The sequence below is a fragment of the Zeus faber genome, assembly GCF_960531495.2.
Source record: "Zeus faber genome assembly, chromosome: 10".
Lineage (NCBI taxonomy): Eukaryota > Metazoa > Chordata > Actinopteri > Zeiformes > Zeidae > Zeus > Zeus faber.
Window position 1 is genome coordinate 26,567,661 of NC_137199.1, and position 24,473 is coordinate 26,592,133.

Genomic DNA, 24,473 nt, shown 5'->3' on the forward strand with positions numbered 1-24,473 from the left:
TGGTGGTCTAGTGATCTAAAGGTTGCTGGTTGGATCCCAGGCTCCTCCTGCTAGCATGCTGTAGTGTCCTTGAGCAAGACACTTAACCCCTAATTGCTCCTGATGGCTGCGTCCGTCGGTGTTTGAACAATTGTAAGTCGCTTTGGATAAAAGCGTCTGCTAAAATGACTAAATGTAAATGTAAATAACTGAAAGACCTCTCCCTGCTTCTGAACAAATCATCTTAAAGCAAAAAGGACAAAAACAAACCGCGGAGAAGATGCTTTGGAAGTAGTCAAAACGACATGAAAAGGAAATCAACTGGATGAAGGAAAAGCTGAGTGTACACTGAACAAAAAGTCCAGAAAATACTCCATTTAGACCTACTGCCCGCCAGTGTCGCCAGAACGACCTCAACTAGAGGGGGTTAGCTTAGCACTTTAAAGGGCACCTTTCGTATGTGTGCGGTCACACACAGTTGTTGGACGAAAGGAAAAAAGGCAGAGGCCAGTTCTGAATGACTGCCACAGCTGGAACATGACCTTTTGATGACAACCACGCCATTTACCCACCGTGCCAGAGGTCGGCGCGGTGCGAGAGGTGACGGAGCACACGGATAAGATAACAGAGATGGCATTTTGAACACTACCTTCGCAGTCTCACAGCACCTCGGTAGATTCGCAACTGTTATTTTCACAGCAACAGTTTGGCAACTTCAGCATAAATTATTCGATTATATTTGGAATTCGGTGCTTTAAATTCTGGCGCGAAGAATACGTCCAAAACTGCAAGGTGGCATCTAATCTATAATGGTGTTTTCTTTTTTTTTTTTTGTCTTGGTCAGGATTTTGCAAACCAATTTCAAATTATTTATTTGCAGCCGTTTTATTTTTAATTGTTTAATTTATTTTTAATACAAGAAGGCTCCTTGCAGCAGTGGCTGCGACAAAACATGAACCATTCCTTATGTGAATGGCAGCCAGCCCTCAGACAGCTAATCAGGCATGGAAATCAGACAGCGTTAACATTTGTCTATATTTGGTGTTCCCTGTTCCGCATGTCACGTTTGTCTCTGGTAGGTGACAAATGTCTGCCCAGCCCCAGATGTCAGCAGGCCAACAGGCTCCATGAGCGAGCGGACGCCACGGCCAACAGCCCCTGAGCATGGGAAGCAACGCCGAGACCTCTACGTTTGAGGAGTGCTGCTCCCAGCATTAACAACCCACGTTCCCTTCTTGCCTTCCCTCTTATCCCACAGTTTCTTCATCCCAGTTTTGCAGTGGGCCCCCCGGTTGAACGAGACTACAGGGCAACAGATGATGATGATTGGGCAGGCAAAAGCTGCGTTGTGGAAGAATAAGGTCACAACCAGGAGTAATGAGTATAACAACACAAGAACAACACAACCCGGTGTTGTAAATAAAAAATCCCAAACATCCCTCCTCCACGGCAGCATGCACCTGTCACCCCGTCACCCTCGGCCTTTCAATATATCTGTTCCAAAGGAGAGTGGGTTCGAGCGCAAGCAACCAGGTCTTTCAAAAACTCTGGTAACAAGCACTGGCTGCAGATGACAGCACGGTTCCCTTGTCCCGTGCTGTCGTCTGCATCCGGTGCTTGACCACGCCCCTTTGTCCACCACACTTACGATTTATTTACAATATGCGTTCAGGCTCTTATATGAAAGTCCTTAATTATTAAATAATTATTAATAAATTGTTAAATATATTAATGCCATATTTGATACTTTCGATCGCTTATTTATTTATAATTTTTTGGGGGTTCTGCTTTTCCAGGCAAGAATACAAATGGGCACGGTCAAGAAGGGAAAGTCAGAGGTGGTGAATTTGATATACCAGTAAGTAAATGGATGAGCGTCTATATGATATGTCGATATGAATGAACAAGAAAATAACAAAAAGAAAGAAATCAGAAGAAGGCATACTTTCAAGGAACATTTTTGATTCGTTTTTGGAGCCAAGACGATGGTAAACCCAGATATTGGAAAAAAATAAATAAAATGGTTTCAAATGGCTTTCTGGGACTTGTAGCGTAATTTACCCAACACAGATGACCTTATGGATTGCTGCTTTTATCAGAAAAATCACAAAGCCAATTTCAAATATGCCATCAACTCATAAACGTACTAAATAAATCCCATGCCTCTTTGATACCCAGGTTTGATGATACGGGAAAAGACCGTTGTTTAAGTTTGGTATAATCTATAGTAGGATGCACATTCACGATCCCCGCAACACCCCGCAGATAAGCAAGGCCCCAAACCGCTTCGGGAAACACTTGCCATTCTTGGCGGAATCGGCCTGGGAAGATGAACGACTGGGACGGAGGCAATTTGATGGTCCGCGCGCGTGACCTCACAGCAGCCTAATGTGTGATGTTGCGTTTCTGCCCTTTGATTTCTCATTTACTGACCCATTAATGGATCCCGAGAGCATTGATACCCAGGGACAGGGCACAACAAAAAACCCCACAGCGCCAGTGGTAAAGTATGCCTGAATTATTCTTTCAGCTGCGATGGGAGAGAAAACACAGGACTTAATAATAATAAATAATATACATAATACCCGCTACGTGTCCTTTATTTTGGGACTAAAGCAAATCTTGATTTAAATCTATACTGTTTATTCATCTGCAACATGTCAAGAAAGTGTAAATACCGTCATAGACTGTGGTGCACTGTAGACTTATTGCCTGTAGTAGATATTCCCCTTTGCAGCTCGTGCTGGTTCAACCCATTTCCAGATAGTGTGACGTTGTAAAATGAAGAGGGTCACATGACGGCATGGCAGATCACCACACAACCACATTTAAAAAAAAGAGCTAAATCACAAGCGTGCGTGCGCGTTGCCGGGAAGGCTTGAAGGCCGCCCACCGACACGTTTGCCAGAAAACGCGTTGGGAAAGGGATTAAGAGGATTATGAATTAGCCAACAAACCGGGAAAAAAAAACAAAAAAAGTCAGTTGGTTCATGGTCGACCGCCGCAGCGCATAGTAATAATTAAGTAAGCAGGGATGACGTCAAAGCGCCAGAAACAACAAATTCGGCCAAATAAATACCTGACATACATCACAACATACCTGCTATAGGTTATTTACCTCGACCGAAGCAAAGCGCGTAGAAAAACGAAGTTTGCCCTCCACCACGTCACTCAGCGCAACAGCCGCTGGCGCGTGTCCGCCATGACGTAAAATGACGTAAACAGGAAGTAAGAGTAATTAGAGTCGTGGGGGGAAAAATGAGTTCAGGTTCAAGTTCAAGTTAAAGTTCAAATTCAAGTTCAAATTCTAATTCAAGTTCAAGTTCAAGTTCAGGTTCAGGTTCAGGTTCAGGTTCGGTGCTATAGTAACTGCCACTTTTTTAATTTGCGTTAATTGCTAAATTAGACATTTCAACAATAACGTGATTCCAGCCAGTTGTTAGTGACCTCCAACAGAATCCAAACGAGTCATTGTAATGCTGCTCTGATGCTTAACTATGTGACGCCGAAACTATGTTGATTTGGCGTCATCAATATTTATTTATTCCTTCATGGGTCTGAATTTCTCAATTTGGCCTTACGTCACCAATATGTATCCATTTCCTCGCCTGAATGTCCCATTTTTTTGGCGTTTTGACGCAATATTTATTTAAATATTTATTTATTTGCATTAATTAATCACTTTGCTGTTTTTCACGTCATCAATATTTATGTTTATTTTTCCTGAATATTTTTTTATTTTTGGGGCATTTGACGTCATCAATATTTATTTATAATTATTTTTTTGCTCAAATATCTTATTTTTTTGGCGTTTGACGTCATCAACATTTTTTATTAATTATTTATTTGTCTGAATTTCTTATTTTTGGCGTTTGACGTCAAATATTCTTTTTTATTTCTGTATTTAATTGCCAGAATTTCCTGTTCAGGGCGTTTTGACGTCATCGATATTTATTTATCTATCTATTTATTTATTTATTTATTTATTTGCATGAATTCCCAGCATGGTAACGACCATCCACGCTTGATCGGTGTCTTCTCCTTTCCTCCACGACACAATAACCTATATTTGCACCTCCCGCTCCATTAAATGTTCGTCTTTTCTCTTTAATTCCCGGGGCGGGCAGTTGTGTGGGGGGGGGGGGGGGGACGGGGGGACGGGGGGACAAAAAAAACCAAAACAACAACAACAACAACAACAACAACAACAACAAAAAAGCAGATACATCAGATCAAACACCCAGGGAACTCTCCTCCTCCACATACAGATGCCCACCAGGACCCCGGACCCCGCACCCTGCTGCATGAGCCGGTGGGAGGGGACCGCACTGGAGACCATGCCTGCTGGCTGCGAGCACTCTGCTCCGTGGATCCGCTGAGTCGTCGCGGACCGAATTTCGCGCAAGTTGCTCCACGGGACCGGGAGAGACTGAGACAGAGGATGCCCCCGCGGGTCGCTAGGATACCGTATGCACTGGCTTCCTGCTTGTTCCTCTTCTTCTGCTTCTTCCAGGGAGGCTTCTTCTTCAGGTAAGACGCACTTTCTTCCGACCGGGGTGGTGCGTGCGCGGGTCAACTTTTGGATGAAGCGCCAAGTGGAGGACCTCGATCTTCTGCCGCTTCACACCCCAAACTTAAAATAATGGAAAAATAAATAGTTTAATCTGGTGAATATAGACTAATTTAATCTAATCGATTATTGAAAAACGGTGTGAACAGGAGGACATGTTATAATTTGCCGGCCATTGCGCCTCGATTGGCAGATGTACCAAATGTTTGTTTTTTTATTAGATTATACAGTAACCGTTCCTGATCTCCTCATTCCGACGTTTTATCCCTGCTTCCAACATTCACTACAATTTCATCCAGGCTACTACTGTGTATTCTCAGTTTACAACCCGTATACAACACCGAGGGAAAAAAAAAACCTTGGATTAATTGGATCACCAAAAAAAAAACCGCTTTAATTGTTGAAACCTGAATATATATTAACGTTTTCCATGTTAATCTCTCCCTATCAACTATCAACACCTAAGAGATCTAGATTTTACACAGTTGCGCGCACCCCGCCCCCATCCAATGACTCATTGTCTCAGCTGTTGGTGTTACTGACAGAGCTGTTGTAGTGTGGTGTGTCTCATGACAAATAGAGATTCTTCTCCTCTTCTCACATTGCTGTAATGATCAACTTTCGCCTTCTCGTATTCGATCCAGCTCAACCAAAACCCCCTGTCCTTCCTCTGAACTACCTGTGGAGTCACGTTTTATCCTTTGACGGGACTGTCTGCAGGGCGGCTGTTGCTTGCTCGAAAGCCATAAGAGGCAACTAGACTGTATTAAGACAATAACTATGATAACAATAACAATAATTGCAGAACAAAAGACAATCAAATACTCTCGACCTTGATCCGACGGATGAGGTGCATAACAAAGGCTTCGGCAAACAACGGGAAATATTAGCATATGCCTGCGCCATGAATTTATTGTTGTCGGAAAACGGGGTCAAGCCCCAGGAACTGTTTCTTCATTGTTCCTGGGGACGCTCTACTCCTCTGTCTTTGTTTGCTTTCACCCCCTCACCGGTCGAGTCCATGTCTCCTTCCGAGCCTCTCTCACTTTTCCGATTGTTTGCGTTTCCCTGGCTAACTAATGGCAGGGAGACACTAAAAGACTTTGAGAAGACAGACATCACACATTTTATGCCCATCCCAGCAGTACACACACTAGGATGGTCGTCGAGAGGGAGCGCACATCTTGGGATTCTGGCACCCGCTATAGGAGCCGAGACTGAAGACAATATCAAACCAGCTTGAGATTCTCTCAGGAGATCACAAGAGTTTCGGACGGTCTCGAATCAAAGGCCTAACGGTAATTAGAGCGCCCTCTTAACAACTCTTAAGACGAGGGATCTCCTCATGATCCTCTTCAAGATCCTGAAAATTTGCCTGGGACTCAAATTCCTACAGACAGTCCTTTGGTCCAAACGAGGTATAAACCGACCTCCTAATCCGTTCATTAGCGCCATATCCCGCTCTCTCCTCCTCTCTACCGAGTTCATTCTTCATCTATATTCTCCTCTTTTAGGAAACATTTTTTTTTTCCCAACACTTTCCCCATTTCATGCCCTGTCAACCCCAGGTGTGGGCGGGAGGGAGAATTAAGATCTGCATAATCTTCGGGCGGTGCGGAGCCGCGACTCTGGGGGAACCCGGGGGTCAGAGAGTAGCTCTCAGCTCGGGGAGCTGTCGGCTGACGGCACCAATTGCGAAAAAAGAGAAAAAAAAAAAGATCAGACACTTTCCGCTGGTCACACGGTACGAGGAGGGAAGAGGTTTCTGATCGAGGAAGGAAGAAAGGAAACAAGGTGGAAAAGATGGGGGGGGGGGGGGGGGAGTGGTGGGAAGGAGTAGTCAGGAATGACCAAGAGGAGAGGCAGACAGAGGGGGGAGGGGGGCGTGGAGAGAAGAGATTAAAAAAAAAAAAAAAATACGGTGAAGACGGACCAAGACTGGTGGAGGCGCAGAGAGGGAAGAATGACAAGCATATGACAGAAAGGTGGGGGTGGGGTGATTGCATATGCAAGTTCACTTTGTGATACCGTTCGTGCAAGCAACGCGGTGGCAGTGGAAAATTAACACATTATGTTAATTTTCCATTGCCACCGTGTTGCTTGCATTATTGGCCCCTAATATTCCCAAGGCAGTTGAATGAAGGCTGCAGTGGATAATACAGGTTGCAAAAGGGAAGGTCCAAGCGTCAGTCTCCTAAATTCCCAGATTAAGCGCAATAGTCTTATTAAGATAATAATGCTTATAAGGTGTTTGCGTGCATTTTGAATGATGCGATTACCCCAAAAAAAACATCAATGATGGGCATATGAAAATGCCCATCATATCCGGGTTAAGGTGTTTACATCGCGATCGCCTCGTTTTGCAGCTATTTGGAGTTGAATTCGATAAAGATACTCCAGGTGAGGTGTTAACGTGATCGGCTGATTCAAGTGCGCGTAAACAATGGGCAGGATTAGAAAAGTGAAATTAATTGCAAATAAAGCGTACTTGGTCAGTGTGTTGAACCTCTGGCTCCAGTGTGCCAGCACCGGATCCGTGGAGATTTGCAGGAACGGTGAGCGGGTGAAGGGCAGTAGGTGGTGGTTGCATCCGTGGAGTCCGGTGTACGTTGGATGGAAGATGAAACAGGAGATTGCGCAATAAAACCGCGGCGTCTGTGATCCCTCCCTCCACACCCAGGCGACATGAAATATACATGTCGTCGACTGATTAACATTAGGAGAGGTAACATCGAATGTACTCGCTCAACACACTTGAGGGGAATGAAATCATCGGATGTGTGCCGTGTAATTGTTTGTCAACCTCGGGAACGGAATAGGTTAATAATCGTCAATAATAAACTTCATAAAAACTGTCCGCTAGAGAGCATCGGCCTCGGCCGGATTGCGCTTCCAACCTGATTCCCACTTCCCCTGGGGTTGAATTGTTTAGCTCAACGGCATGGGAGATGAACAAACTAGAATAGAAGAGCGGGGGCGGGAAGAGAGGAAGGGACAGGAGGAAAAGGGGTGTGGGCTGGGTGTTTCCAGGTGGAGGAGGGGTTTTCAGTAGAACTGAGCAAGGATTGCAACGTAAAGGAAGCTCTATAAGCTCGGCTGGTAAAAAAGGTCTTATTCTTACTTGTCAAAGTAAACACTTTGACACTTTCGGAAAACCAAAGAAATGAAAGAACAACGCACTTTACCAGTGAGACGCGCTGAATGCCTCGTTTGACTTGAGCGTCAACTCCAAAGGAAACCCACAATGAATGTGAAGTTGCCTGAAGCTGGCCTGTTATGCGGCTAGTTTGCAAGTATTCCGGACACACGTTCCTTCTCCTGAACGGGCTTTCGAAGCCGCCGTGTTCTCCCCCCCACCGCACGTGAGCGTTGTTTCTCATTCCTCATTTCTCCCGTTCCAGTTGACTTTTGTCTCAGCGACAGAACCAACAACCGAAGGAGCTTGACGAGCTAATTTGTCTCGCTGTGCTCGGCTGAGATGCCCATGTGGGGGCGAGGGGTGGGCTTGCGGTGATGCGATGATCTTAAAACCATGACACATCCTCGCCCCAGTGGCGGCGAGCGGCGCCGCGGTGTGGGCTCACATTATTGCGCAAATGTGTGCGCATCAGCTGGTGTAATCTGCATCCGCGCGATGGCGAAACAGAAATTGAAGTGCGGCTAATTGAGTCGAGGTGAAAGGCAGAGAATCTCACGGACGGCCCGATGTTTTCTTGCCTCTGGACAGAAGGGCTTCCCGGTGTGACTCAGAGCAGGGCCTCTGCGTGTGTGTGTGTGTGCGCGTCTGTGCATGGAACTGTGTGTACGTGTGTCAGGGAGAGGGTTGTTTGTACATGAATAAGGAGGAGAAATGAGTTGTAGTTGGGGGGGTGGGGGGTGGGGGGGCAAGTATCCTCCACCCCTAACTGCTCCATCACATGCTTCAGCTAGTGAGGAGCTGGGGACGCGCGAGGGGGAAATTAATTATGTTCTGTACACACAAAACAGGGGCGACGAGTGAGTCAAGCGGATGGTGACTCGACTTCATCATCAACTCCAAATCGCCCCCTATCTTCGTAAAACGGGTCAGTGGCTCAATTGTGAGGAGAGGTTTACATGAACTAGTGTGATGACGAACACATGAATGAAAACGGGGATCAGCAAATAGTTTTTAGAGAGCTAAACAATTTTGAGTATATTTCTACGCCCTTTTTTCTACACCCTTGTTAATCAATGTTCCAATCAGTATTAATCAATTATTTAATCATCGTAAATTGTGCATAGATTTGGTCACCACTCTTCAATTAATATTTTCATACCCTAAAGTATCGTCCCAGTTACTTATTTGCAGGTGTCAAACAGCTTGAAGATGAAGCTTGCGCACAAAGCACAAACATAACAAACTGCATGTCTTGGTTGCAGCATTCTCATTTTGAGAACTCATTTTCGTATTTTAGGAACCATTTGGCGGCTGGTAAAATTCTGACAGCTATCGACATGAGCTGTCAAAATGTTCTCGCATTTTTTCAACTGAGGCCGGCATGACATTCACTGGTTAGGCCAATATGAATGTGATAAATCCATGGAAACCCTCTCCTGGGACGATATCCCATTATGTTGGACCATGCAAACACTTAAATGAACTATCCCCATGATGCAGGGATACACCAGGACAATATCAACATTGACCTGCCACATGTTTATTTTCTATATTTTTTACTATTTAAAATGGGCAAATTCAGTTAACATTGTAGAGCTGATTCGCTCAGCCCCTCCTTGACCCCGCTCTCTCTCACAAACTCATTAACGACGGACCCGTCTCTGAATAGCCCCTCCTCTCCGTGCACACTCTGAATCAAAACATGATCATGCGTGGGATGTTCATAGAGTTGGGTACCGAAACCCGGGAACCACAACGTCACCGGTTCCTAAACCATCGGTACCTAATTGCAATGCAGATTTGGGTGCCTCATTTGGGTGCCATGCCTTAGCTGGCGATTGTAATGCTCTGGTGCTCCGAAAAACCGCCACGGCCTTCACTAACATTATCGTTTGGAGCACAGGATTAAAATCCTCTGTATTGCTCTGTATGACGCGCCGCCGCTTTCCTCTCCCGTGCGACTCGCCTTCTAAATTCTGGTGGAGAGCCAAACAGCAGCGGTGCTGGTAAGTGTCACATTATGGTCGCTTAGCCAATCAGATAAGAGAGGCGGGTCGTAAAAGTTTCCACTACCAATACCGATACCGGTAGATACCGATAACATGTAACATGTGATATGTATATGAAAAGTAATTAAGGACATATAGGTTTAGTTCATTATAAAAATCTAAAATATCCCAAATCTAATTATAATTATTATTTTTTACAAAAATAAGAATAAATATAGCTGCAGGCAGCAATACAGCTTATTCCAGCTTATTAGTTTTAGGTATGTGTTCGTTTTGTTTTTTTTTCGGCTATTTTTAGGCATCTGTAACAATAACAAAAACAACTTTTGGAATTATTTTTAATAACAATAACAATAAATGTATTTCATTTTAAAAATATATAAATACATATTATTTGAGATTAACTACTTTATTATATATTTCTGTTAATAATGTACAATTTGAAAATCCAGTTTAATAGATTACTTAGATATTTGATAGATGCTATATTATATTTATTAGATTGTATCTATTGTAATGCAGACAACATTTATGTTAATTTAATTTTGGAATTAGAATTATTATGGAATAATTTGTTCATATTCAAAAAGGAAAATGTTTATACATAATGTTTATCAAAAAAGAGTTGTTTATTTTTTCTTTTCAACTATTTCTTGTCATTGTTATCTTACCTTTTTGCATCGAAGTACATCCGGAGTCTCAGTGACTGTAGATGTGTCTCGTATACATCAATTATGACGTATTCATGTCGATTTACGATAACAGTAGAATTAACGTAATTTATTTGCAAAGTTTAGAAAAAAGTTGAAAAAATAGTTTTTTACTTGGATTACATTTTCACTAGGTTACGTTTCCATGAAATACGAAAAACGTTTTTCTGTGATTAATTACCATTGCAAGGCTTCTATTTTTCCCGACGGGTCACTGGATCTTGAACGCATCATTCAGTCGCACATTTCAGTGGTTTCGACTAGACACGGTGATCAGTTTTTAAGGTCTCCCAAACTAATGTGGACCAGTATTTAAAATATGAATCTAACAGATTTACTGACATCTACCAGGTAAGAAGCTGTATAAATACCCACGTAAATCGATAGTTGGTAACGTCAAACCACAACAAAATGACTACTGTCAGTTACTGTCTACGCCGCACACCAGACACGGTCCAACTGGACATTCTCAATCGAATCTGTACATTTATATTAAATAATATGATGACGTCATAAAGCGTCTCACTGTAAATCTCATCTTGTTCATTTTATGCATGAATAGTGACATGTCAGATAACCAAGACAGCCGAAAATTTGGGGTCAAAGTTGTTCGGTTTTTCATTAATATCTGCTCCGTATGTAGATTGATTTGGATGAAATTTAAACCACGAGATCCTTGCTACATACCGGTTTAAATGACACCTCAACTGTGTTCATAGGGTCTGGTGCAGTATGTCTACAAGATAGTTTTAGCCGGGTTGGACATATTTCGGCGTGAAATGCATTGGCCCGTGTCTGTGTCCGTGTCCGAGACTTTTTCCCCGAACAATAACAATAACAACTCATGAAATAAATAGTCCCGGATCTAATAATCTGTCATTCCGATCATGCATTAAAGCCCTCAAAAGTAATAGGATATCGTTGATCAAAAATGCAAGTTTTTGTTTTAGGTCCTCTGTGTGTCCTCTGAGGGAGCGATCCTGGCGCTCCTGTCTGCTTCCATACGTAATGGAGACATTGAAGTGGGAGCGATTGCGTGTCCCATTCCTCTAAATAATGCAAATGAAAACTTTGTGTTTTTATTTTAGATGTATTTTATTTTACGAAATTTCCTTATTGAACGAAACAAAAAAAAGCACTGTGCATAACGGTAACACTCTCTCAGTCTATTATACATTATTAGAGTCTATTATATGTTCCAAGTCAAAAAAACAACAACAACAAAAAGAGAGTCAAATAAGTTTCAGGACGGATAGATTTAAAGCACTACCCTTAAAAAAAACTATTCTGGCCAATATGCATTTAAAATGCTTTTGCTGTGTTAATTGCTGATGTCAAAAGCATGTATGTTGCCATCTGAATCATGAACACCTGTTCTTAACGGCAGAAAAAACGTTCCTCATCGGAAACGTTCAGTATTCGAATAAAACCTAATTGGCCATCTTGGACTTCAAAAGCCCATTCCTTGGGAAAGGACAACATCTTGGTATGATAGCCTTTAATTACATTCTGATCGTATTCCCAGCTGGCACAGATGCGTCCTCAGCAACAAAGTAGTGTCTGGAAGCGAGTAAACAGAGCAGGAGAGGGGACTGCAGGGCGTGTACCTCCATTCTGAAAATGTCCTAATCGAAAATGTGGGCGCAAGCAAAATGTTTGAAATGCTAACCCAACTTAGGGCTGCACGATTATAGCTAAGATGATAATCACGATTATTTTGCTCAAAATTGTGATCATTATTATTTATCCATTTTGGGGAACACAATTATTTTATTGCACTTTGTAAATCAACAGAAAACTGCCTTCACAATAATAATATTATTTAATAAACCTATAGATAAATAAACTAAAATGAACAAATCTTTGAATCTTTCTTCACATAAATTCAGTCTTCTTAAGGCTATATATCAATTACATTTTACAAAAAAAAAAAAATGCCACCACATGGCACCAAATCAAAAGCTTTTATTGCAAACAAGAAGATCAGTTACATTACACCTACAGGTTTTTGAAAGAAAAAAAAAAACAGCCTATCCCCCTTCAATACTTGCCTGTAATGTAGGGAAATGTAGAGCAGTGGCGAATGCACAAATGACTCTAATACGCATGTCTGCTCCGCTGCGAATGCTCGTTTCCTGTGTGTGCGCACTCCACGGAGAATGCAGCGGTCTCCCGCTGGTGCACGGATGCACAGATTATTTACTTTGCCACATGCATAATTGCGATCGAGCGAAAAAAAAGGGTAAATAGCACTCAGCTGCAAAACTAAGCCTTGTCAATACTTTTTGTGAATCAGACGCTGAGACAGCAAAGATAGCGGACAAAAAAAAAAGAATTTATCCCCAGCCACGATCAATTAATTGTGGAGGCCAATATCAACATTCCGTTTGATATACAATTAATTGTGCAGCCCTACCCCAACTAGGGCTCAGTTTCGTGAGGATTTTATTGATTCTGGTGCCAGGGATAATGAGTCCTAGAAAAGTTTGAAATGAACAAAACCACTTTGCAGTCATGGAAATGTCCTGGAAATTGGGACAAAACACCTGGAAATTCCAATTCCAATTCCGTTAAGCCATTCCAATAAGTGTTTTGGTTGACATAATAAAATACATGCTTGAATTGTGCAAATATCTTCCAATTCGATTCTGATTTGACACCTGTCTGAATTATGTGTTTTAAGCATGTTGCATGAATTTAAAAAAAGAATGTTAACCGTTTAAATTTTGGTCTAACCAGTTGAAGAACTTCAGTTGGGGAGGAACACTACGGCCGGAATGTTATAAATACGCGTTCTGCCCGGGTCATTTTCTCAGCCTTGATCAGGGATTAAAAAAGTGCCCGCCTTGCATCAAGCAAGGCGGGCATGTATCCATCCATGGAGTGAGCATTAGATTTACATTTGCATCCACGTTGGAGGTGACAGCTCACTGATGGACTGTGTAGCAGCGAGCCAGTGGCCTCTCAGCGCTGGTGGCACCTCAAGCTCGGGAGATGTGACGGATTATTCCCAGTCCATTTCACCTCACACCGCATCTGGCCTTTCTGTGGTGCGACGAAATGAAATGTGAAAAACTAGACCTTTTCCACACATCTCTCAAAAGCATCTAAAAACCTGGAGAAAACATTAACGTTTTCTGATGATTCAAGTAAACGAATCAGGGTTATTTACTTGAGGCGTGTTTATCCCTCATAATATGCCACCTCAGAGGATCAAAACACTCCAATACGTAAGTGGATCTTGACATTACCTGGTAGGGAAAACTGCTTCTGAACTTAACGCTTCCCTGCAAGTGTGGCGGGGTGACATGTCTCTGCTGCCAGCTGAAATCCAAACCCCAAGTAACTAAATGAGAAAAGCATCATCGAGTGTGACTGATGCGGATGAGCTCAGCGTAAACTTTTAATCTCTGCAGATACTCTCCAGTAACCAGGCGCCATTCGCCTTGAAGACCATCAAAATGCAGCACTGTCCACCGGTTAAGGAAAGAACTGCCAGCCGTCCTGGCAGCAAAGCATGGAATCACAGAGACGGCAATGAATTTTCTTTTCTTTTCTGCCACATCATTCGCCTCATGCACACTAAGTCTTTGCCTAAGGAATCCCAGAGCTACAAGAAATAATTTAGTGCATTATCTCCCTCTGCCCACAAATGTTGTCATATCTCTTTGAGCTTTATATGCAAATAGACTTAATTCAAGATTAGCAGAGTGAGTGAGGCACGCTGCGAGACAGGCTGATGCTTGCTCTCTGCTGGTGTGTAGTGTTGTCTAATTACACTGTGAAAAGGTATGAATTGGGGACAGGAAAAGGGAGGACGTTTTCCAATACATGTTAAGGGAGATTATCTTGTTATTTAATTCAAAAGCACATTACAACATATTATGTAGGAGATTTAACTAACTCGCTACATGGCGTCCGAATTTGGAAGTACAGTTTTGACGGTGTGGATTGACAAGTAATCGTCATTACGTCTTGAAAATATCAAAATGGCATCCCTCCTAACCTGCCGTGGTCCATGCAGATTAAAACTGCCACCAGTCAATGGCCATCGACATGTGAAGCACTCTGGCTCCAAGGTTATGCTGCTGCAGGTCATTATGTTCCCTGCAATTAGAAACACGGAATGAAGCCCAAACTACAACCTTCCATCATGTTATTAAGTCTGACCAGTACTGCCCATAGTGAATAAACTCCATTTGGGGAGAATTGAAAAAGCACAGCCTCTCAAATCTGAGCCTGACAGTGCAAAGAACTTCAAATGAAATTTAGATATAGTACACCTGGGTCTGCTTTCTGAGTTAATCAAAATCTTTTATCAGAACAACATTTAGAACTGCCATTTTGAAATGACATTTAAATGTATCTTTTAAACACTGAGTTTTAATTGTAGGAACTAGGTCAAAGCCAAATTTGTCTGCACATTAAAGGAAAACACCAAACCCTTTAACCTTTTAAACCTAAATCTCATTTGTCAACCATTGGGAGCAATGATGAAAAAATAAGTTTCAGGTTAAAGCAGCACTATGTAACTTTTGGTATTAGGGATTTGACATCCCCACAGTTTCTGAGTGCAATTGCAATTTTACACCAGTGTCATGAAACTCAGTCCGTTGTCCGAAAATAATGTATCTTACTGGACAAATTTGAACCAATTCGGTCACATTTCAATAACAGTCTATGTTGCAAATGCAAATATAATGTACACCTAGGTTACAGCGCCCCCTGCCCCGGACCTCACCGCTTCTGCGAGCACTCAGTCCACGGCTCCCCCGCCGGCTGAGGTGCGGGCGCCGGGCACACCACTTGCTCGACTGATCCGTGCCGTTGGGGAGGTGGAGTGGCTACGTTTTGTATGAGCATTATTACTGGACACTTTGATATTTTGACTTTGGCAAGTTTATAATTTTTTATACATTTTACAGGAGCCAAACATCAAGCAAGTGACGTGTTGCCGTGAAGCCTAACACACTTTTCCCGTGGTTTAATACCCGACCACAGAAGTTACATAGTGCACGAACAGGTGTTTTGGGAGGTTGTGGGAATGAAAGAGGTGCGTTCTGCATGTTACAAGTCCTATCCTATTGCAAGTACTATCAAAATTATTTTGAAGCGGTTATTATTGCTTTAAAAAAACTGTTTTTACTTTTAATTGAATCGTAGTCTACAAAATAAATTCTGTGTATTTTCTTTATCTGTATTTTCTTTATCATCAAATCGCTTCAATGTCATTGGGAAACCTGGCAGTGTGCAAATTGCAACAAGTCATTTGGTGGGTCAACTTTAAAAAGTTTAGTTATTGAAGACTCAAAGCTGCTGAATTAGCAAGGGTAGTGACTCCAATAAGTAGACAAAGCAGCCAATCTTTCATCTTTATGACACCACGCAAACATTTCGAGGCAACCGCACAAGAATAAGCACAGCTCACACCGAAAGTTAGGGAATACATTGTGTTAAATTAGTCTCTATTGACCATTTTCTGCCTCATTTTGTCAATTTTTTAAATGCCCCCTCAATGACCAATTTCAGCTATTTTTTTTCGCGGGCTCAAGACTCTTCTCACCAAGAACAGAAGGCATCGTGTGACTGAGGGTGTGACTGTTGGTTGGAAATACTGGATTGGAATACTGGATACTGGATACCCATTGGAATATTTGTATCAAGCTATCCATATGCATGAGCATATGCCCGCTTCACCTTAATTTTTGTACCATTTCTTTGTGTATGCACAAAGTTGTTCTGTTTGCAAATTATGGGAAGACGTGACAAATACACCTCTTGAATCTTGAATGTTCTAATGTGTTATTCTCAAAGTAGAACCTGGTTGGCAGATAACAAGATAACCACCATGAAATAACATGAAACTGCAATGTGCTTTGTTGCCACCATTGGTTATGTGGTAGATCAATCCCAGAATTAATTATGTGCAGAAGAATTTTAACATAAGATAGCGGTGCGAACAGACCTGGCTAATAGGGATTCAATGGTCTGTGTTTGGCTCATATGAAACGTCAGAATTAATTAAAGGAAAAAGACCACTCTGGGTTTTGGTGTTTAACACTGTTTGGTGGCTTTAAAAAGTATATGATTGTTTACTAGGAGATTTAATTTGTGTTTTCTTGAAAAGGAAATGTTTGAACCAAGTATCCAACAGGATTAAACAGATAGAAACTGCACAGGGATAACATTTCAATGAGGAATTATAAATAAGGGGAATCATAAATGTATTTTTATATGTATGAATTGTTGGGACAGGGACGTAAACACGTGCCCCCTTCCACCAAATAAAACAACTAAAAACAGTGTGAGGGCGGGGCACGGAGGAATGGGAAAGGCCTCGTAGACTCTTTAAGATTATTTTCTGCGCGTAACGCATGGAGAGGGGGTGATCGGGAGAGAATCATGGAGAAAGTGCCCCCATTACGCACAGTTTAACTCCATACCCACTTCTTTTGTTCCATAAGGAGACGTAAAATAAAAACACACTGTTGTGGCACGCCGACTGCGGGCCCGCCACCGCTGGCGTGCATCGTCTGTACAGTCAGAGAGGGAGACAGGTGCGCACCAATCGCTCCCTCTCTGCTCCCCACTTCAGGATGGTGCCATAGGCGGCCGCCTATCTTGCCTATAGGAAGAGCTGAGCTGGACTGACCAGCTTCCACCGCCCGTCACCGCCCAGCGGATCGGATGTAGCGGATGACATATAAAGAAATCCTTGACGAGCTGACATCAGCTCGTGCAGAGAGTAAAAAAAACCTTTGGAGCGTTCAGATCAGTGGGAAGCCTAGTTTACCTCATTATTTGACACCTCGGCCACGTCTAATATGAACATCCGACATTGTAACATTATATATGACAGCAAGTAAGCATAATAGGTCCGCTGTAAGTCACAGAAGACAATGTAAGCAATATATCTAAAGCAACAAGACTCCGCTCAGTGCAGAACGATGATGAATCTCACAGAAATCAAAATGACACACAGCATACTGCCAAAGCCCCCCCTATTAGCAAGCCAATGACTGGCTCAGGTGCAGGTGAAGGAGCCAAAACAAACAAACAAATCCCCACCTCTCCTCTTTGTCTCCCCTTTTTCCCCCTCGTTTTCCAGCCTATGTCACGCTTGGCCAGCAGAGCAGAATTTCTTGAGAACGGCGTGGTGGGAGGGATTGTTGAGGGGGATTACAACTGTGCTCGTCAGATAACACAATGGCAGTGCCTCGCCGCACCGTCTCTCTCCAGCAGCATGAAATGAGAGTGAGGCATGCTGGGATGCGATGCAGGCGCCTGTGTAATTGCCCCCACTTGTGAATGAATTAGTGTCTAGTGTCAGGGCCCCCTTGACTCCTGTGCACCAATGGCAGAGGGAGGTTGCATTCACTATCACTAATCAGAGGTTGGCCATCTTAGTTTGAAAAAAGAAAGGGTTGGCTTTCACACTGAACTCCATAACTTACTAAATTGACATTCAGCATCCTTCTCTGTAAAGCCAAGACAATCAATACGGGTGTCAATAATCCGTTTCCATAGAGATAGCACTGTATTGATCGATGGGGCATTAGTCTCCATTATTCAAGAGCTTGTGACTAAACTTGTGTGTTTGACAATAATGCCCTAACAGTCACGTCTTTTGGGAGAATGTTTTCTCAAGGGAATGATGATCATGATTGGAAAAACTTCCACAGGGGACATGAAAATGTGGTATATTTTGACATTTTACATGCTGAATGACGGAAAATTCAACTGTGATCACTGAATGCTGACTTGAATTAAGGCTGCTTTACTACTTAAAGTATATATGCATTGTACCACTATTTAAAGCTACTGGAGATTCACTGCTTGGACCTTGCTATACGTCTGGCTATATGGGGTTCTTTGTTTTTGAAATGGGGTATGAAGGAATTTCACCGTTTCACAGATTTCTTGTTTTGTAATAATCCTAGTCATAAGTTTCACAGTAGTGTTGGAATGAGTTTGTGCTTGGACCTTATCTGATAACTATGCTGTCTATTTAAAGCTGCTTCATTAAGCTAGACACAATTAGACATGCCTGGCCATACTCTGCTCATGCTTATCTCGGCCCACACACTAGGTCCAAGGCTCCAGCCTATTTCTAATACAGCTAGGGACACATCACTTTATGTTACACGGTTATGGCCCTTTATACAGTCTTCTGTTCTTCCTTGTTGCCATACCACAAGGTTTTTTCCATAACAACTGAGTGCTTGAGTCACTTGTGTGCTACATATCCAAAACTACTTGTGTGTGTTGTTTCATGTGAGTGCAGGGCATGGAACTCAACCTGGAACCTAAACATGGCCTAGTAGGGAATTTACGCTGAGGCCTCATGGGTTTTCATTGGCCGGTCCTCGTGTGTGTTTCGTCTGATGTCATTCCACTGGATCTGCCTGTGAGCATATTAACAGTGATAGGGGATTGGTCACTGGAGGCAGTTAAGGGGGCTGGTCACTGGAGGCAGTTAAAGGGGCTGGTCATTGTAGGCAGTTAAGCCATGGCCCAACTACCTCTCCTGGTTCATATTTAAAAGATGCATCAGAAAGAAAGAACTACTACAACAGGATTATCTTTAAATGAGTGTGGTGTGGGGATGGTGTGGTTTGAGAAGCCATACCTGTTACCCGTTGATTAACGGGCAACAGGTAAAATCCCCAGCCACACACACACAGGGGAGGAGCCCTTGTCACGACATGTTGTACATCCACTCTGGACTCGTTCCACCTAACCCACTCGCTACAATAAACTCGTCTGTTTCCAACCGCATAATCTGTGTCTCTGTGCCAGAGGGCCCTGAAAACGCCACTTTGGTGGCGTGTTGCAGGCGGCACTGCCACAATGAGCAAGAAACGCTCTCTCGTTTATGCGTACTACGCTGCCAAAGCAGACATGTGATTGTGGTCCAATGGAAAGACATCCCTCTGCCTGCATTTCCAAATAGGGGATTTGAAAGTGCCAAGATGTGACGAGCGTGAACAAGACGACATAATGATTGGTCAAAAAGGCTTCACTCCACATAAAAAGATAGGCTATTCCTGTCGTCCAGTGTCCAAGTGTCTGGCTCCAGTGGCTGAGAATCTGTTGGGAAGCCAATGTTAATTTCCATTCAGCAAAGTAAAACAAAAAAACCCTGACTTCAGCATCAACACAAGATATTTTATTACTTCAGACTTTTTCTCTCAACCTTGCACCTCCATAGCTCCATCCAACCAGGCATGATCAGCAACGGCGCAAAAAAAAACAACACCATATATTTTTCATTGCGGTTAAAGCTACTCCAGCTTTTGCTTAATAATTTGTTGTGCGTTTACCCAATTAGACGGGGAGCGCAGAGAATGCTGTCCGGGTGGCGTTGCATGCTGAGGTCTGCTATCAATTTGGAAGAGGGATGAAATAATCAGGCAAGTGTTTGAATGAACAACATAATCATCGGTGCTATAGTTGAAGAAATGGTATTGAAATGTGCCATCTGGCAGGTTGTTGTTTTTTTCGTTCTTTTGTTTTTTTAATGGATACGATTTCCTTCTAAAAGACTATTTTGAAATTAGGAAGCCAAGGAGAACAGGGTGATCTGGTGGTGCTGTGGCTTCATGCCCCGTATGCTGCCGTAATTACTGGCTGAGGCATCGTGTTCCAACCAAAGTTCGAGGCCTCATCCTGGATTACTACAGCAGTAGAAGCTCTCGCCGTGGAAATCAGTAGGATAAACTACATCAGAGTGGCAGAGATTGTCATGTAAAATATGCGGAACAGGTGTGAATGTGATGTATAATTGTAAAATGCCGTTATTATCACATTTAGATGGACCGATCTTTTTTCTTTTACATAAGGAAAATCACATTGATGTTGCTTTGAATTTTTGTTTTGGTACACCAGAGTACACCCCAGTGTAAATTGTTCATGTTTTCATGTTTGAGTTTGTGCTACACTGGGGCAAGAAGCCTTTCTTGCATTTATTCACTTAATGTGTGCCATTGCACCTTTATCTAATTTAAAAAATCCATGTTTATTACCTAAAGAAACTGTCTCTGATTTGATTTAATCCCTGTAGATGGGATTCGAAATTGAATACCATAAGCAATATAAACAAAGCAACTGAGATGATTGGTTTCTTTCCTTGATAAGTGATTTTTGTAAACTTTTCCTGCTATGAATCGCTTTTGAATAATTAATTGCTGCCATCACTGACGCAAGGCAATATTTGAGAAAGGCAGCACAGCATTTTTCCAGTGAGTGATTGAAAACATCACCCACTGTGAGGAATTGCAAACTTCCCCAGAACAGATTTTTTTTCTTGATTCTGTACTTTTAAAAAAATGACTACGAGGTGGGCATGAGCATCTATCTTTTTAAATAGCAATTTTTGCATTTTTGCTTTTTTGAATAGATACAAAAGCACTGTATTTTAAATAGACTCTATTAGACATGTATTTCAGAATAACCCTGGGCAGAACACAGGCAATTAGAATGCAATCATTTTCATATTTTCTTTTTTTGAAAATCCATTTAATCCTTTTTAAATTGCAATAAATGCATATTCACACTGTAAAATATCCCCAAGATGTCTCGGGGTACCAAAACAATCCAACATATATTACCGGATCTAAGAAAAAATGAATTTCCTTGTTCAAGGCATGACTGAAGCTAAGAACCAACAGTTCACAAACCTCTTTTGTCTTGGTCCTTGACGTACTGTGGTCCTGAAAGCTCAGTGCACTGCAACTTACAAAAATACATGCAAATAAACACAACGGCATTAACAGAAAACACAACTGCATTCCCGGAGAACACAACCGCATAAACAGAAAACACAACTGCATTAACAGAAAACACAACCACATTAACAGAAAAAAAGCAACCGCATTAACAGAAATTACAACGGCATTAACAGAAAAACCAACGGAATTAACAGAAAACACAACGGCATTAACAGAAAACACAACCGCAAAACCACATAACGGAAGTGAGCCACACGATTACGGAAGTGAGCCACACCCCGTAATGGGGTTTTGCGGTTGTGTTTTCCGTTAATGCGGTTGTGTTCTCTTTTAATGCGGTTGTGTTTTCTGTTAACGTGGTGGTGTTTTTCTTAATTTGCTTGTGTTTTGTCTATTTGCATGTGTTTTCTTAAGTTGCAGTGCATTGACCTCTTAGGTCCACCGTAGTAACGGCTGGAAGTCACACAACGTTTGGTCGAACCGGCTCCATGTTGGCTTGTCATGACTGTGCTTTTCCGCCAGCAAACCAAATTGAGCGAAACAGACCCAAGGCCATGCCTACAGCTCCCTTTTTGCCTCGCTGTTCTTTCCCAAATGGGGGTCGCACAGAGTGCAGTGACCTTGTGCGTGATTATATGCGGCATTTGTGCGTGTTTTTCAGCGACTTTATGCTACCCCAGTCACAGGCTGAAGCACTTATCACCGGGTGTCATGACATTTCACTGCATATATATGTATGACCATACGTATATGTATATGACAAATAATCTCTTGAACTTGAATTTGAACTGACGGAGATTTGCAACACACCCCCTGAGCTGCATATTTAATGCAATTCAAGACACAGGTGGAACATAATTGGGACCGTGTACAGGCTGACTCGCCTGCAAGCTGTTGCCATTCTATTGTCCCTCTTATATCGGTCTCACTGTTCTGTGGTCCCCGGGGAAAAATCTGAAATACACCACCACCATGAGTTTCCCACTTAAGTAAGAACCCAAAAGTGTCTGACATCCAATAACTCACAAGGAGGTCACAGAGGAGTTAGCCAGGGAGGGAAGAAGGGAATCAATGCAAGGTAGTAAAATGCTTTACAAAGGCTAAGTGAAGTTGGCAAAAGGCTCTGGACAGTTAGTGAAACCTTAAAAACAGGGATGCTACAAATGCATGCTGTCACACCAGGTAATTTATACAGAGCGATGGTAGCTGAAACCTAATCATTTCACCCACAGCCATGCATATTCATACGGGCGCAGGCAGCAAATGGAACGCATTAATCATTACACTCAAGCAGACTAATTATACGTTTACTATACACAAGTCTGCTTCTGTGGAATCCCAGCTGAAGAGATTTCCTAGTAGATTATAAAGGGGGGGGTCAGGGGGCCTCGAATGTTGATATGTGCCCAGCCGATAATTCCCTCGTAATGCACACCAAAACCAGTCACTTACACACGCACACACACACACACACACACACACATACACACACACACACACACACACACACACACACACACACACACACACACACACACACACACACACACACACACACCATTATGCCACAAATCACCATCTTGGCCTCAACGAAAATCCAATCTTACTGTTCTAATCACTGCAGTTCATTACCTTTACCAGATCAAGGAGATGAGAGAGGAAAAAAGCCTCCTTTGATCAGGGAGGTTATTTTTCCCTCCGTCCACTGTCATATTTCGTCCAACAAGTTTTGAGAAGACAGGGCCATAGCTGACATGCAAGCAAGCACTTACGCAGCGCTACGAAACGCATCCTAAAAGCAGGACACGAGTAAGAATGTCATCTGTTTTGGATCGTTTTTTGCTTGTTTATGCTTAGTTATTGAGTTTCATCTCGGTCTGTATATCGATATGATATAAGCTAATATCAATACCAAAGTCCATTTTATGATATGAGCCTATACATCGTCTGGGAAGTTGGGACGTTGTGTAAAATGTAAATACAAACAGAATACAATGATTTGCAAATCATTTTCAACCTGTATTCAATTGAATACACTACAAAGACAAGATATTTAATGTTCAAATTGATAAACTTTATTGTTTTTTTTGCAAATATTTACTCATTTTGAATTTGATGCCTGCAACATGTTCCAAAAAAGCTTGGACAGGGGCAACAAAAGACTGGGAAAGTTGAGGAATGCTCAAAAAACACCTTGGGGGGAATCTGGGAAAGTCTCTGCACGTAAGCGGCAAGGCCGAAAACCAACATTGCATGCCGTGACATTCAATCCCTCAGGTGGCACTGCATTAAAAACAGTCATCATTCTGTAAAGGATATAACCACGTGGGATCAGGAACACTTCGGAAAACCATTGTCAGTTAACACAGTTTGTCACTACATCTACAAGTGCAAGTTAAAACTCTAGCATGCGAAACAAAAGCCATATATCAACAACACCCAGAAACGCCGCCGGCTTCTCTGGGCCCGAGCTCATCGGTGATGGACAAAGTGGAAAAGTGTGCTGTGGTCTGACGAGTCCACATTTCAAATTGTTTTTAGAAATCATGGACGTGGTGTCCTCCGGGCCAAAGAGGAAAAGGACCTTCCAGATTGTTATCAGCGCAGGGTTCAAAAGCCAGCATCTGTGATGGTATGGGGGGTGTGTTAGTGCTCAATGGGTAACTTGCACATCTGTGAAGGCGCCATTAATGCTGAAAGGTACATAGAGGTTTTGGAGCAACATGTGCTGCCATCCAAGCAACGTCTTTTTCCTGTTATTTCAGCAAGACAATGCCAAGCCACCTTCTGCATGCGTTACAACAGAGTGGCCTAGTAGTAAAGCGTGCGGGTACTAGACTGGCCTGCCTGCAGTCCAGACCTGTCTCCCATTGAAAATGTGTGGCCCATTATGAAGCTATGACAACGGAGACCCCGGACTGTTGAGCAACTGAAGTGGTACATCAAGCAACAATGGGAAAGAATTCCACCCACAAAGCTTCAACAATTAGTGTCCTCAGTTCCCAAACGCTTATTGAGTGTTGTTAAAAGGAAAGGTGATGTAACTCAGTGGTAAACATGCCCCTGTCCCAGCTTTTTTGGAACGTGTTGCAGGCATCAAATTCAAAATGAGTGAATATTTGCAAAAAAACAATAAAGTTTATCTGTTTGAACATTAAATATCTTGTCTTTGTAGTGTATTCAATTGAATATAGGTTGAAAAGGATATGCAAATCATTGTATTCTATTTTTATTTACGTTTTACACAACGTCCCAACTTCATTGTAATTGGGGTTTGTAATATTGTGACGTAGTTAAATGTTGTCTTTAAGGCTGCATTACAGTAAATTAATGCAG

At 42.4% G+C, this 24,473-nt stretch overlaps 1 protein-coding gene across 2 annotated transcripts in view; it reads left to right on the plus strand.

Moving 5' to 3' along the window:
- The first annotated feature begins 4,183 nt into the window (after positions 1-4,183).
- The window catches only part of glra4a (glycine receptor, alpha 4a), a 50,334-nt gene continuing 30,044 nt past the window's right edge, over positions 4,184-24,473 (plus strand). For both annotated transcript variants that reach the window (XM_080008612.1, XM_080008613.1), the window contains exon 1: positions 4,184-4,509. In XM_080008612.1, the coding sequence (XP_079864738.1) occupies positions 4,421-4,509 (89 nt within the window). In that variant the 5' untranslated portion in view covers positions 4,184-4,420. The remainder of the gene's footprint in view (positions 4,510-24,473) is intronic.